This window comes from Bombina bombina, chromosome 4, assembly GCF_027579735.1.
Source record: "Bombina bombina isolate aBomBom1 chromosome 4, aBomBom1.pri, whole genome shotgun sequence".
NCBI lineage: Eukaryota > Metazoa > Chordata > Amphibia > Anura > Bombinatoridae > Bombina > Bombina bombina.
In genome coordinates, this window is record NC_069502.1 from 31,133,835 (window position 1) to 31,146,279 (window position 12,445).

The 12,445-nt window shown below is 54.3% G+C and overlaps 1 protein-coding gene across 3 annotated transcripts in view; it reads left to right on the plus strand.

Annotated features, from left to right (window-relative positions):
- The first annotated feature begins 952 nt into the window (after nt 1-952).
- CAD (carbamoyl-phosphate synthetase 2, aspartate transcarbamylase, and dihydroorotase) overlaps nt 953-12,445 on the plus strand; it is a 290,191-nt gene continuing 278,698 nt past the window's right edge. For all 3 annotated transcript variants that reach the window (XM_053709445.1, XM_053709446.1, XM_053709447.1), the window contains exon 1: nt 953-1,093. In XM_053709445.1, coding sequence (XP_053565420.1) covers nt 1,006-1,093 — 88 coding nt within the window. In that variant the 5' untranslated portion in view covers nt 953-1,005. The remainder of the gene's footprint in view (nt 1,094-12,445) is intronic.

Here is a 12,445-nt window from a genome sequence, read left to right on the forward strand (position 1 = left end):
ACAAGGCATGACATTCACATCTCCCACAGGGTGTAGTATTAGCAGTAAGAAATGAACACCATAAGGTATCTGATGCCTAAATATACTTTACTCAAATAGGTCATGAAATGCTGAGGTCAGATGCAAGAGAGCTGCAGGCTGTAGTTTATAGAATTCATTTTGTATGGTAACTGATGCCAGTTGCCACTACTAATCTTGCTATCTTTATTTAAAAAGCAGGAATGCAAAGTTTACCAGCTGGCCCATTTTAAGTTCAGCACCATGGATAGCACTTGCTTATTGGTGGCTACATTTAAGCAACCAATAAGCAAACATAAACCAGGTTCTTAACCAAAAATAGGCCGGCTCATAAGCTTAACATTCCAGCTTTTTAAATAAGGATAGCAAGAGAACGAAGAAAAATTGATGAGTAAATTAGAAAGTTGCTTACAATTACTGCTGTATCTGAATCAGGAAAGACAAACTGCAGTGGGCGTGGTAATGAAGTACACATCACGTGACTCTAGACACGTCTTTCCTGTCCTGAAATGACTTCGCCTTTGCCAAATCACGCCCATCCTTTGCAAGCCCCGCCTACAAAATAATACTTGATTCTAGAATATCGTTTACAAAACTGTCTGTGGGCGTTTCATAATGTTACTCCGCCCCTTCAAACCCAGCTGTAACTCTTCCCGTAATACCGATACTGCTACTGCGTACATTTGTGTGTCAATGGGCGTGTCTTGTACTGGCCACGCCTCACACATCGCTTGTAAATATATCAATAGGTATTATGGGCGTGGTTTTTGCTGGCAACGCCTTACTTATAGCTCTGGTTTTATCAGCTCTTGTGGGCGTGACTTGAACTGGCCACGCCCTACGCATAGCACTGGTCTCTAATTTATCATGTGGGCGTGCCTAATACTGGCCACGCCTAACTAATGCAGCAGTCCCTCCCCTTTTGCACCACGTGCTCACCCGGCCTGTGTCTGAGTCTGTCTCTCTCACTCTGTTGTATCCGCTCACATGGCCGCCGCGCTGCTGCAGCTGGAAGATGGCACCCGGCTCACGGGCAGGATGTTTGGGGCCACACGGCCCGTGTCCGGGGAAGTGGGTGAGTTCTACCTAGTGAGCAAGGGACCCCCGAGTGTGAGCAGACCTGAGAGAGAGAGAGAGAGAGAGCAGACCTGAGAGAGAGAGAGCAGACCTGAGAGAGAGAGAGCAGACCTGAGAGAGAGAGAGCAGACCTGAGAGAGAGAGAGAGCAGACCTGAGAGAGAGAGAGAGCAGACCTGAGAGAGAGAGAGCAGACCTGAGAGAGAGAGAGCAGACCTGAGAGAGAGAGAGCAGACCTGAGAGAGAGAGAGAGAGAGCAGACCTGAGAGAGAGAGAGCAGACCTGAGAGAGTGTGAGCAGACCTGAGAGAGAGAGAGCAGACCTGAGAGAGAGAGAGCAGACCTGAGAGAGAGAGAGCAGACCTGAGAGAGAGAGAGCAGACCTGAGAGAGAGAGAGCAGACCTGAGAGAGAGCAGACCTGAGAGAGAGAGAGCAGACCTGAGAGAGAGAGAGCAGACCTGAGAGAGAGAGAGCAGACCTGAGAGAGAGAGAGAGAGAGAGAGCAGACCTGAGAGAGAGAGAGAGAGCAGACCTGAGAGAGAGAGAGAGAGAGAGCAGACCTGAGAGAGAGAGAGAGAGAGCAGACCTGAGAGAGAGAGAGAGAGAGCAGACCTGAGAGAGAGAGAGAGAGAGCAGACCTGAGAGAGAGAGAGAGAGAGCAGACCTGAGAGAGAGAGAGAGCAGACCTGAGAGAGAGAGAGCAGACCTGAGAGAGAGAGAGCAGACCTGAGAGAGAGCAGACCTGAGAGAGAGAGAGCAGACCTGAGAGAGAGAGAGCAGACCTGAGAGAGAGAGAGCAGACCTGAGAGAGAGATGAGCTAGACCTGAGAGAGAGAGAGCGGACCTGAGAGAGAGAGAGCAGACCTAGAGGAGAGAGAGCGGACCTGAGAGAGATGAGAGCGGACCTGAGAGAGAGAGAGCGGACCTGAGAGAGAGAGAGCGTCACTGAGAGAGAGAGAGCGGACCTGAGAGAGAGAGAGCGGACCGGAGAGAGAGAGAGCGGACCTGAGAGAGAGAGAGCGGACCTGAGAGAGAGAGAGCGGACCTGAGAGAGATGAGAGCGGACCTGAGAGACGAGAGGAGAGCGGACCTGAGAGAGAGAGAGCGGACCTGAGAGAGAGAGAGCGGACCTGAGAGAGAGAGAGAGCGGACCTGAGAGAGAGAGAGCGGACCTGAGAGAGAGAGAGCGGACCTGAGAGAGAGAGAGAGCAGACCTGAGAGAGAGAGAGAGCGGACCTGAGAGAGAGAGAGAGCAGACCTGAGAGAGAGAGAGCGGACCTGAGAGAGAGAGAGCGGACCTGAGAGAGAGAGCGGACCTGAGAGAGAGAGAGCGGACCTGAGAGAGAGAGAGCGGACCTGAGAGAGAGAGAGCGGACCTGAGAGAGAGAGAGCGGGACCTGAAGAGAGAGAGCAGACCTGAGAGAGAGAGAGCGGACCTGAGAGAGAGAGAGAGACTGAGAGAGAGAGAGCGGACCTGAGAGAGAGAGAGAGCAGACCTGAGAGAGAGAGAGCGGACCTGAGAGAGAGAGAGCGGACCTGAGAGAGAGAGAGCGGACCTGAGAGAGAGAGAGCGGACCTGAGAGAGAGAGCAGACCTGAGAGAGAGAGAGGCGGACCTAGAGGAGAGAGAGCAGACCTGAGAGAGAGAGAGCGGACCTGAGAGAGAGAGAGCGGACCTGAGAGAGAGAGAGCGGACCTGAGAGAGAGAGAGCGGACCTGAGAGAGAGAGAGCGGACCTGAGAGAGAGAGAGCGGACCTGAGAGAGAGAGAGCGGACCTGAGAGAGAGAGAGCGGACCTGAGAGAGAGAGAGCGGACCTGAGAGAGAGAGAGAGAGCTGAGAGAGAGAGAGCGGACCTGAGAGAGAGAGAGCGGACCTGAGAGAGAGAGAGAGGGACCTGAGAGAGAGAGAGCGGACGCTGAGAGGAGAGAGAGCGGGACCTGAGAGAGAGAGAGCGGACCTGAGAGAGAGAGAGCGACCTGAAGAGAGAGAGCGACCTGAAGAGAGAAGCGGACCTGAGAGAGAGAGAGCGACCTGAGGAGAGAGAGGAGCGGACCTGAGAGAGAGAGAGGAGAACATAGGACCTGAGAGAGAGAGAGCGGACCTGAGAGAGAGGAGAACATAGGACCTGAGAGAGAGAGAGGGACCTGAGAGAGAGAGGAGCGGACCTGAGAAGAGAGCGACCTGAAGAGAGTAGCAGACCTGAGAAGAGAGCAGACCTGAGAGAGAGCAGACCTGAGAGAGAGAGAGAGCAGACCTGAGAGAGAGCAGACCTGAGAGAGAGCAGACCTGAGAGAGAGCAGACCTGAGAGAGAGCAGACCTGAGAGAGAGCAGACCTGAGAGAGAGCAGACCTGAGAGAGAGCAGACCTGAGAGAGAGCAGACCTGAGAGAGAGCAGACCTGAGAGAGAGCAGACCTGAGAGAGAGCAGACCTGAGAGAGAGAGAGAGCAGACCATGAGAGAGAGCATACCTGAGAGAGAGAGCAGACCTGAGAGAGAGCAGACCTTGAGAGAGAGAGCAGACCTGAGAGAGAGCAGACCTGAGAGAGAGAGCAGACCTGAGAGAGAGAGAGCAGACCTGAGAGAGAGAGCAGACCTGAGAGAGAGAGCAGACCTGAGAGAGAGAGCAGACCTGAGAGAGAGAGCAGACCTGAGAGAGAGAGCAGACCTGAGAGAGAGAGCAGACCTGAGAGAGAGAGCAGACCTGAGGAGAGAGAGCAGACCCTGAGAGAGAGAGCAACTGAGAGAGAGAGCAGACCTGAGAGAGGAGCATACCTGAGAGAGAGAGCAGACCTGAGAGAGAGAGCAGACCTGAGAGAGAGAGCAGACCTGAGAGAGAGAGCAGACCTGAGAGAGAGAGCAGACTTTGTGTTAAAAGAGAGAGAGCAGACCTGAGAGAGAGAGCAGACCTGAGAGAGAGAGTGCAGACCTGAGAGAGAGAGCAGACCTGAGAGAGAGAGCAGACCTGAGAGAGAGAGCAGACCTGAGAGAGAGAGCAGACCTGAGAGAGAGAGCAGACCTGAGAGAGAGAGCAGACCTGAGAGAGAGAGCAGACCTGAGAGAGAGAGCAGACCTGAGAGAGAGAGCAGACCTGAGAGAGAGAGCAGACCTGAGAGAGAGAGAGAGCAGACCTGAGAGAGAGAGAGAGCAGACCTGAGAGAGAGAGAGAGCAGACCTGAGAGAGAGAGAGAGCAGACCTGAGAGAGAGAGAGAGCTGACCTGAGAGAGAGAGAGAGCAGACCTGAGAGAGAGAGAGAGCAGACCTGAGAGAGAGAGAGAGCAGACCCTGAGAGAGAGAGAGAGCAGACCTGAGAGAGAGAGAGAGCCAGAGAGAGAGAGAGAGGCACCCTGAGAGAGAGAGAGAGCAGACCTGAGAGAGAGAGAGAGCAGACCTGAGAGAGAGAGAGAGCAGACCTGAGAGAGAGAGAGAGCAGACCTGAGAGAGAGAGAGAGCAGACCTGAGAGAGAGAGAGAGCAGACCTGAGAGAGAGCAGACCTGAGAGAGAGAGAGGAGCAGACCTGAGAGAGAGAGAGAGCAGACCTGAGAGAGAGAGAGAGGCAGACCTGAGAGAGAGAGAGAGCAGACCTGAGAGAGGAGAGAGGAGCAGACCTGAGAGAGAGAGAGAGCAGACCTGAAGAGAGAGAGAGAGCAGACCTGAGGAGAGAGAGAGAGGCAGACCTGAGAGATGGAGAGAGAGCAGACCTGAGAGAGAGAGAGAGCAGACCTGAGAGAGAGAGAGGCATGACCTGAGAGAGAGAGAGAGGCAGACCTGAGAGAGAGAGAGAGCAGACCTGAGAGAGAGGAGAGAGCAGACCTAGAGAGAGAGAGAGCAGACCTGAGAGAGAGAGAGAGCAGAACCTGAGAGAGAGAGAGAGCAGGACCGTGAGAGAGAGAGAGGAGCAGACCTGAAGAGAGAGAGGACGAGCAGAGCCTGAGAGAGAGAGAGGAGGCAGACCTGAGAGAGAGAGAGAGCAGACCTGAGAGAGAGAGAGAGCAGACCTGAGAGAGAGAGCGAGCAGACATGAGAAGAGAGAGAGAGCAGACCTGAGAGAGAGAGAGAGCACAGCAGAAGAGAGAGAGCAGACCTGAGAGAGAGAGAGAGCAGACCTGAGAGAGAGAGAGAGCAGACCTGAGATAGAGAGAGGAGCAGGACTCTGAGAGAGAGAGAGAGCAGACCTTGAGAGAGAGAGAGTGGCAAACCTGAAGAGAGAGAGAGCAGCCTTAAGTTGTAGAGCTACCTGAGAGAGAGAGAGAGCAGACCCTGAGAAGAAGTGAGAGAGCAGACCTTGAGAGAGAGAGAGAGCAAGAGCCAGCATGAGAGAGGAGAGAGCAGACCTGAGAGAGAAGAGAGAGCATGACCCTGAGTGAGAGCAGACCTTGAGAGAGAGAGAGAGCAGACCTGAGAGAGAGAGCAGACCTAGAGAGAGTGAGACAGACCTGAGTGAGAGAGCAGACCTGAGAGAGAGATGAAGACCTGCAGAAGAGAGAGAGTCAGACCTGAGAGAGAAGAGGGAGCAGACCTGAGAGAGGAGCACTTGAGAGCAGACCTGAGAGAGAGAGAGAGCAGACCTGAGAGAGAGAGAGAGCAGACCTGAGAGAGAGAGAGAGCAGACCTGAGAGAGAGAGAGAGCAGACCTGAGAGAGAGAGAGAGCAGACCTGAGAGAGAGAGAGAGCAGACCTGAGAGAGAGAGAGAGCAGACCTGAGAGAGAGAGAGAGCAGACCTGAGAGAGAGAGAGAGCAGACCTGAGAGAGAGAGAGAGCAGACCTGAGAGAGAGAGAGAGCAGACCTGAGGAGAGAGAGAGAGCAGACCTGAGAGAGAGAGAGAGCAGACCTGAGAGAGAGAGAGAGCAGACCTGAGAGAGAGAGAGAGCAGACCTGAGAGAGAGAGAGAGCAGACCTGAGAGAGAGAGAGAGCAGACCCGAGAGAGAGAGAGAGCAGACCTGAGAGAGAGAGAGAGCAGACCTGAGAGAGAGAGAGAGCAGACCTGAGAGAGAGAGAGAGCAGACCTGAGAGAGAGAGAGAGCAGACCTGAGAGAGAGAGAGAGCAGACCTGAGAGAGAGAGAGAGCAGACCTGAGAGAGAGAGAGAGCAGACCTGAGAGAGAGAGAGAGCAGACCTGAGAGAGAGAGAGAGCAGACCTGAGAGAGAGAGAGAGCAGACCTGAGAGAGAGAGAGAGCAGACCTGAGAGAGAGAGAGAGCAGACCTGAGAGAGAGAGAGAGCAGACCTGAGAGAGAGAGAGAGCAGACCTGAGAGAGAGAGAGAGCAGACCTGAGAGAGAGAGAGAGCAGACCTGAGAGAGAGAGAGAGCAGACCTGAGAGAGAGAGAGAGCAGACCTGAGAGAGAGAGAGAGCAGACCTGAGAGAGAGAGAGAGCAGACCTGAGAGAGAGAGAGAGCAGACCTGAGAGAGAGAGAGAGCAGACCTGAGAGAGAGAGAGAGCAGACCTGAGAGGAGAGAGAGAGCAGACCTGAGAGAGAGAGAGAGCAGACCTGAGAGAGAGAGAGAGCAGACCTGAGAGAGAGAGAGAGAGCAGACCTGAGAGAGAGAGAGAGAGCAGACCTGAGAGAGAGAGAGAGCAGACCTGAGAGAGAGAGAGAGCAGACCTGAGAGAGAGAGAGAGCAGACCTGAGAGAGAGAGAGAGCAGACCTGAGAGAGAGAGAGAGCAGACCTGAGAGAGAGAGAGAGCAGACCTGAGAGAGAGAGAGAGCAGACCTGAGAGAGAGAGAGAGCAGACCTGAGAGAGAGAGAGAGCAGACCTGAGAGAGAGAGAGAGCAGACCTGAGAGAGAGAGAGAGCAGACCTGAGAGAGAGAGAGAGCAGACCTGAGAGAGAGAGAGAGCAGACCTGAGAGAGAGAGAGAGCAGACCTGAGAGAGAGAGAGAGCAGACCTGAGAGAGAGAGAGAGCAGACCTGAGAGAGAGAGAGAGCAGACCTGAGAGAGAGAGAGAGCAGACCTGAGAGAGAGAGAGAGCAGACCTGAGAGAGAGAGAGAGCAGACCTGAGAGAGAGAGAGAGCAGACCTGAGAGAGAGAGAGAGCAGACCTGAGAGAGAGAGAGAGCAGACCTGAGAGAGAGAGAGAGCAGACCTGAGAGAGAGAGAGAGCAGACCTGAGAGAGAGAGAGAGCAGACCTGAGAGAGAGAGAGAGCAGACCTGAGAGAGAGAGAGAGCAGACCTGAGAGAGAGAGAGAGCAGACCTGAGAGAGAGAGAGAGCAGACCTGAGAGAGAGAGAGAGCAGACCTGAGAGAGAGAGAGAGCAGACCTGAGAGAGAGAGAGAGCAGACCTGAGAGAGAGAGAGAGCAGACCTGAGAGAGAGAGAGAGCAGACCTGAGAGAGAGAGAGAGCAGACCTGAGAGAGAGAGAGAGCAGACCTGAGAGAGAGAGAGAGCAGACCTGAGAGAGAGAGAGAGCAGACCTGAGAGAGAGAGAGAGCAGACCTGAGAGAGAGAGAGAGCAGACCTGAGAGAGAGAGAGAGCAGACCTGAGAGAGAGAGAGAGCAGACCTGAGAGAGAGAGAGAGCAGACCTGAGAGAGAGAGAGAGCAGACCTGAGAGAGAGAGAGAGCAGACCTGAGAGAGAGAGAGAGCAGACCTGAGAGAGAGAGAGAGCAGACCTGAGAGAGAGAGAGAGCAGACCTGAGAGAGAGAGAGAGCAGACCTGAGAGAGAGAGAGAGCAGACCTGAGAGAGAGAGAGAGCAGACCTGAGAGAGAGAGAGAGCAGACCTGAGAGAGAGAGAGAGCAGACCTGAGAGAGAGAGAGAGCAGACCTGAGAGAGAGAGAGAGCAGACCTGAGAGAGAGAGAGAGCAGACCTGAGAGAGAGAGAGAGCAGACCTGAGAGAGAGAGAGAGCAGACCTGAGAGAGAGAGAGAGCAGACCTGAGAGAGAGAGAGAGCAGACCTGAGAGAGAGAGAGAGCAGACCTGAGAGAGAGAGAGAGCAGACCTGAGAGAGAGAGAGAGCAGACCTGAGAGAGAGAGAGAGCAGACCTGAGAGAGAGAGAGAGCAGACCTGAGAGAGAGAGAGAGCAGACCTGAGAGAGAGAGAGAGCAGACCTGAGAGAGAGAGAGAGCAGACCTGAGAGAGAGAGAGAGCAGACCTGAGAGAGAGAGAGAGCAGACCTGAGAGAGAGAGAGAGCAGACCTGAGAGAGAGAGAGAGCAGACCTGAGAGAGAGAGAGAGCAGACCTGAGAGAGAGAGAGAGCAGACCTGAGAGAGAGAGAGAGCAGACCTGAGAGAGAGAGAGAGCAGACCTGAGAGAGAGAGAGAGCAGACCTGAGAGAGAGAGAGAGCAGACCTGAGAGAGAGAGAGAGCAGACCTGAGAGAGAGAGAGAGCAGACCTGAGAGAGAGAGAGAGCAGACCTGAGAGAGAGAGAGAGCAGACCTGAGAGAGAGAGAGAGCAGACCTGAGAGAGAGAGAGAGCAGACCTGAGAGAGAGAGAGAGCAGACCTGAGAGAGAGAGAGAGCAGACCTGAGAGAGAGAGAGAGCAGACCTGAGAGAGAGAGAGAGCAGACCTGAGAGAGAGAGAGAGCAGACCTGAGAGAGAGAGAGAGCAGACCTGAGAGAGAGAGAGAGCAGACCTGAGAGAGAGAGAGAGCAGACCTGAGAGAGAGAGAGAGCAGACCTGAGAGAGAGAGAGAGCAGACCTGAGAGAGAGAGAGAGCAGACCTGAGAGAGAGAGAGAGCAGACCTGAGAGAGAGAGAGAGCAGACCTGAGAGAGAGAGAGAGCAGACCTGAGAGAGAGAGAGAGCAGACCTGAGAGAGAGAGAGAGCAGACCTGAGAGAGAGAGAGAGCAGACCTGAGAGAGAGAGAGAGCAGACCTGAGAGAGAGAGAGAGCAGACCTGAGAGAGAGAGAGAGCAGACCTGAGAGAGAGAGAGAGCAGACCTGAGAGAGAGAGAGAGCAGACCTGAGAGAGAGAGAGAGCAGACCTGAGAGAGAGAGAGAGCAGACCTGAGAGAGAGAGAGAGCAGACCTGAGAGAGAGAGAGAGCAGACCTGAGAGAGAGAGAGAGCAGACCTGAGAGAGAGAGAGAGCAGACCTGAGAGAGAGAGAGAGCAGACCTGAGAGAGAGAGAGAGCAGACCTGAGAGAGAGAGAGAGCAGACCTGAGAGAGAGAGAGAGCAGACCTGAGAGAGAGAGAGAGCAGACCTGAGAGAGAGAGAGAGCAGACCTGAGAGAGAGAGAGAGCAGACCTGAGAGAGAGAGAGAGCAGACCTGAGAGAGAGAGAGAGCAGACCTGAGAGAGAGAGAGAGCAGACCTGAGAGAGAGAGAGAGCAGACCTGAGAGAGAGAGAGAGCAGACCTGAGAGAGAGAGAGAGCAGACCTGAGAGAGAGAGAGAGCAGACCTGAGAGAGAGAGAGAGCAGACCTGAGAGAGAGAGAGAGCAGACCTGAGAGAGAGAGAGAGCAGACCTGAGAGAGAGAGAGAGCAGACCTGAGAGAGAGAGAGAGCAGACCTGAGAGAGAGAGAGAGCAGACCTGAGAGAGAGAGAGAGCAGACCTGAGAGAGAGAGAGAGCAGACCTGAGAGAGAGAGAGAGCAGACCGGAGAGAGAGAGAGAGCAGACCTGAGAGAGAGAGAGAGCAGACCTGAGAGAGAGAGAGAGCAGACCTGAGAGAGAGAGAGAGCAGACCTGAGAGAGAGAGAGAGCAGACCTGAGAGAGAGAGAGAGCAGACCTGAGAGAGAGAGAGAGCAGACCTGAGAGAGAGAGAGAGCAGACCTGAGAGAGAGAGAGAGCAGACCTGAGAGAGAGAGAGAGCAGACCTGAGAGAGAGAGAGAGAGCAGACCTGAGAGAGAGAGAGAGCAGACCTGAGAGAGAGAGAGCAGACCTGAGAGAGAGAGAGAGCAGACCTGAGAGAGAGAGAGAGCAGACCTGAGAGAGAGAGAGAGCAGACCTGAGAGAGAGAGAGAGCAGACCTGAGAGAGAGAGAGAGCAGACCTGAGAGAGAGAGAGAGCAGACCTGAGAGAGAGAGAGAGCAGACCTGAGAGAGAGAGAGAGCAGACCTGAGAGAGAGAGAGAGCAGACCTGAGAGAGAGAGAGAGCAGACCTGAGAGAGAGAGAGAGCAGACCTGAGAGAGAGAGAGAGCAGACCTGAGAGAGAGAGAGAGCAGACCTGAGAGAGAGAGAGAGCAGACCTGAGAGAGAGAGAGAGCAGACCTGAGAGAGAGAGAGAGCAGACCTGAGAGAGAGAGAGAGCAGACCTGAGAGAGAGAGAGAGCAGACCTGAGAGAGAGAGAGAGCAGACCTGAGAGAGAGAGAGAGCAGACCTGAGAGAGAGAGAGAGCAGACCTGAGAGAGAGAGAGAGCAGACCTGAGAGAGAGAGAGAGCAGACCTGAGAGAGAGAGAGAGCAGACCTGAGAGAGAGAGAGAGCAGACCTGAGAGAGAGAGAGAGCAGACCTGAGAGAGAGAGAGAGCAGACCTGAGAGAGAGAGAGAGCAGACCTGAGAGAGAGAGAGAGCAGACCTGAGAGAGAGAGAGAGCAGACCTGAGAGAGAGAGAGAGCAGACCTGAGAGAGAGAGAGAGCAGACCTGAGAGAGAGAGAGAGCAGACCTGAGAGAGAGAGAGAGCAGACCTGAGAGAGAGAGAGAGCAGACCTGAGAGAGAGAGAGAGCAGACCTGAGAGAGAGAGAGAGCAGACCTGAGAGAGAGAGAGAGCAGACCTGAGAGAGAGAGAGAGCAGACCTGAGAGAGAGAGAGAGCAGACCTGAGAGAGAGAGAGAGCAGACCTGAGAGAGAGAGAGAGCAGACCTGAGAGAGAGAGAGAGCAGACCTGAGAGAGAGAGAGAGCAGACCTGAGAGAGAGAGAGAGCAGACCTGAGAGAGAGAGAGAGCAGACCTGAGAGAGAGAGAGAGCTGACCTGAGAGAGAGAGAGAGCAGACCTGAGAGAGAGAGAGAGCAGACCTGAGAGAGAGAGAGAGCAGACCTGAGAGAGAGAGAGAGCAGACCTGAGAGAGAGAGAGAGCAGACCTGAGAGAGAGAGAGAGCAGACCTGAGAGAGAGAGAGAGCAGACCTGAGAGAGAGAGAGAGCAGACCTGAGAGAGAGAGAGAGCAGACCTGAGAGAGAGAGAGAGCAGACCTGAGAGAGAGAGAGAGCAGACCTGAGAGAGAGAGAGAGCAGACCTGAGAGAGAGAGAGAGCAGACCTGAGAGAGAGAGAGAGCAGACCTGAGAGAGAGAGAGAGCAGACCTGAGAGAGAGAGAGAGCAGACCTGAGAGAGAGAGAGAGCAGACCTGAGAGAGAGAGAGAGCAGACCTGAGAGAGAGAGAGAGCAGACCTGAGAGAGAGAGAGAGCAGACCTGAGAGAGAGAGAGAGCAGACCTGAGAGAGAGAGAGAGCAGACCTGAGAGAGAGAGAGAGCAGACCTGAGAGAGAGAGAGAGCAGACCTGAGAGAGAGAGAGAGCAGACCTGAGAGAGAGAGAGAGCAGACCTGAGAGAGAGAGAGAGCAGACCTGAGAGAGAGAGAGAGCAGACCTGAGAGAGAGAGAGAGCAGACCTGAGAGAGAGAGAGAGCAGACCTGAGAGAGAGAGAGAGCAGACCTGAGAGAGAGAGAGAGCAGACCTGAGAGAGAGAGAGAGCAGACCTGAGAGAGAGAGAGAGCAGACCTGAGAGAGAGAGGAGAGCAGACCTGAGAGAGAGAGAGAGCAGACCTGAGAGAGAGAGAGAGCAGACCTGAGAGAGAGAGAGAGCAGACCTGAGAGAGAGAGAGAGCAGACCTGAGAGAGAGAGAGAGCAGACCTGAGAGAGAGAGAGAGCAGACCTGAGAGAGAGAGAGAGCAGACCTGAGAGAGAGAGAGAGCAGACCTGAGAGAGAGAGAGAGCAGACCTGAGAGAGAGAGAGAGCAGACCTGAGAGAGAGAGAGAGCAGACCTGAGAGAGAGAGAGAGCAGACCTGAGAGAGAGAGAGAGCAGACCTGAGAGAGAGAGAGAGCAGACCTGAGAGAGAGAGAGAGCAGACCTGAGAGAGAGAGAGAGCAGACCTGAGAGAGAGAGAGAGCAGACCTGAGAGAGAGAGAGAGCAGACCTGAGAGAGAGAGAGAGCAGACCTGAGAGAGAGAGAGAGCAGACCTGAGAGAGAGAGAGAGCAGACCTGAGAGAGAGAGAGAGCAGACCTGAGAGAGAGAGAGAGCAGACCTGAGAGAGAGAGAGAGCAGACCTGAGAGAGAGAGAGAGCAGACCTGAGAGAGAGAGAGAGCAGACCTGAGAGAGAGAGAGAGCAGACCTGAGAGAGAGAGAGAGCAGACCTGAGAGAGAGAGAGAGCAGACCTGAGAGAGAGAGAGAGCAGACCTGAGAGAGAGAGAGAGCAGACCTGAGAGAGAGAGAGAGCGTC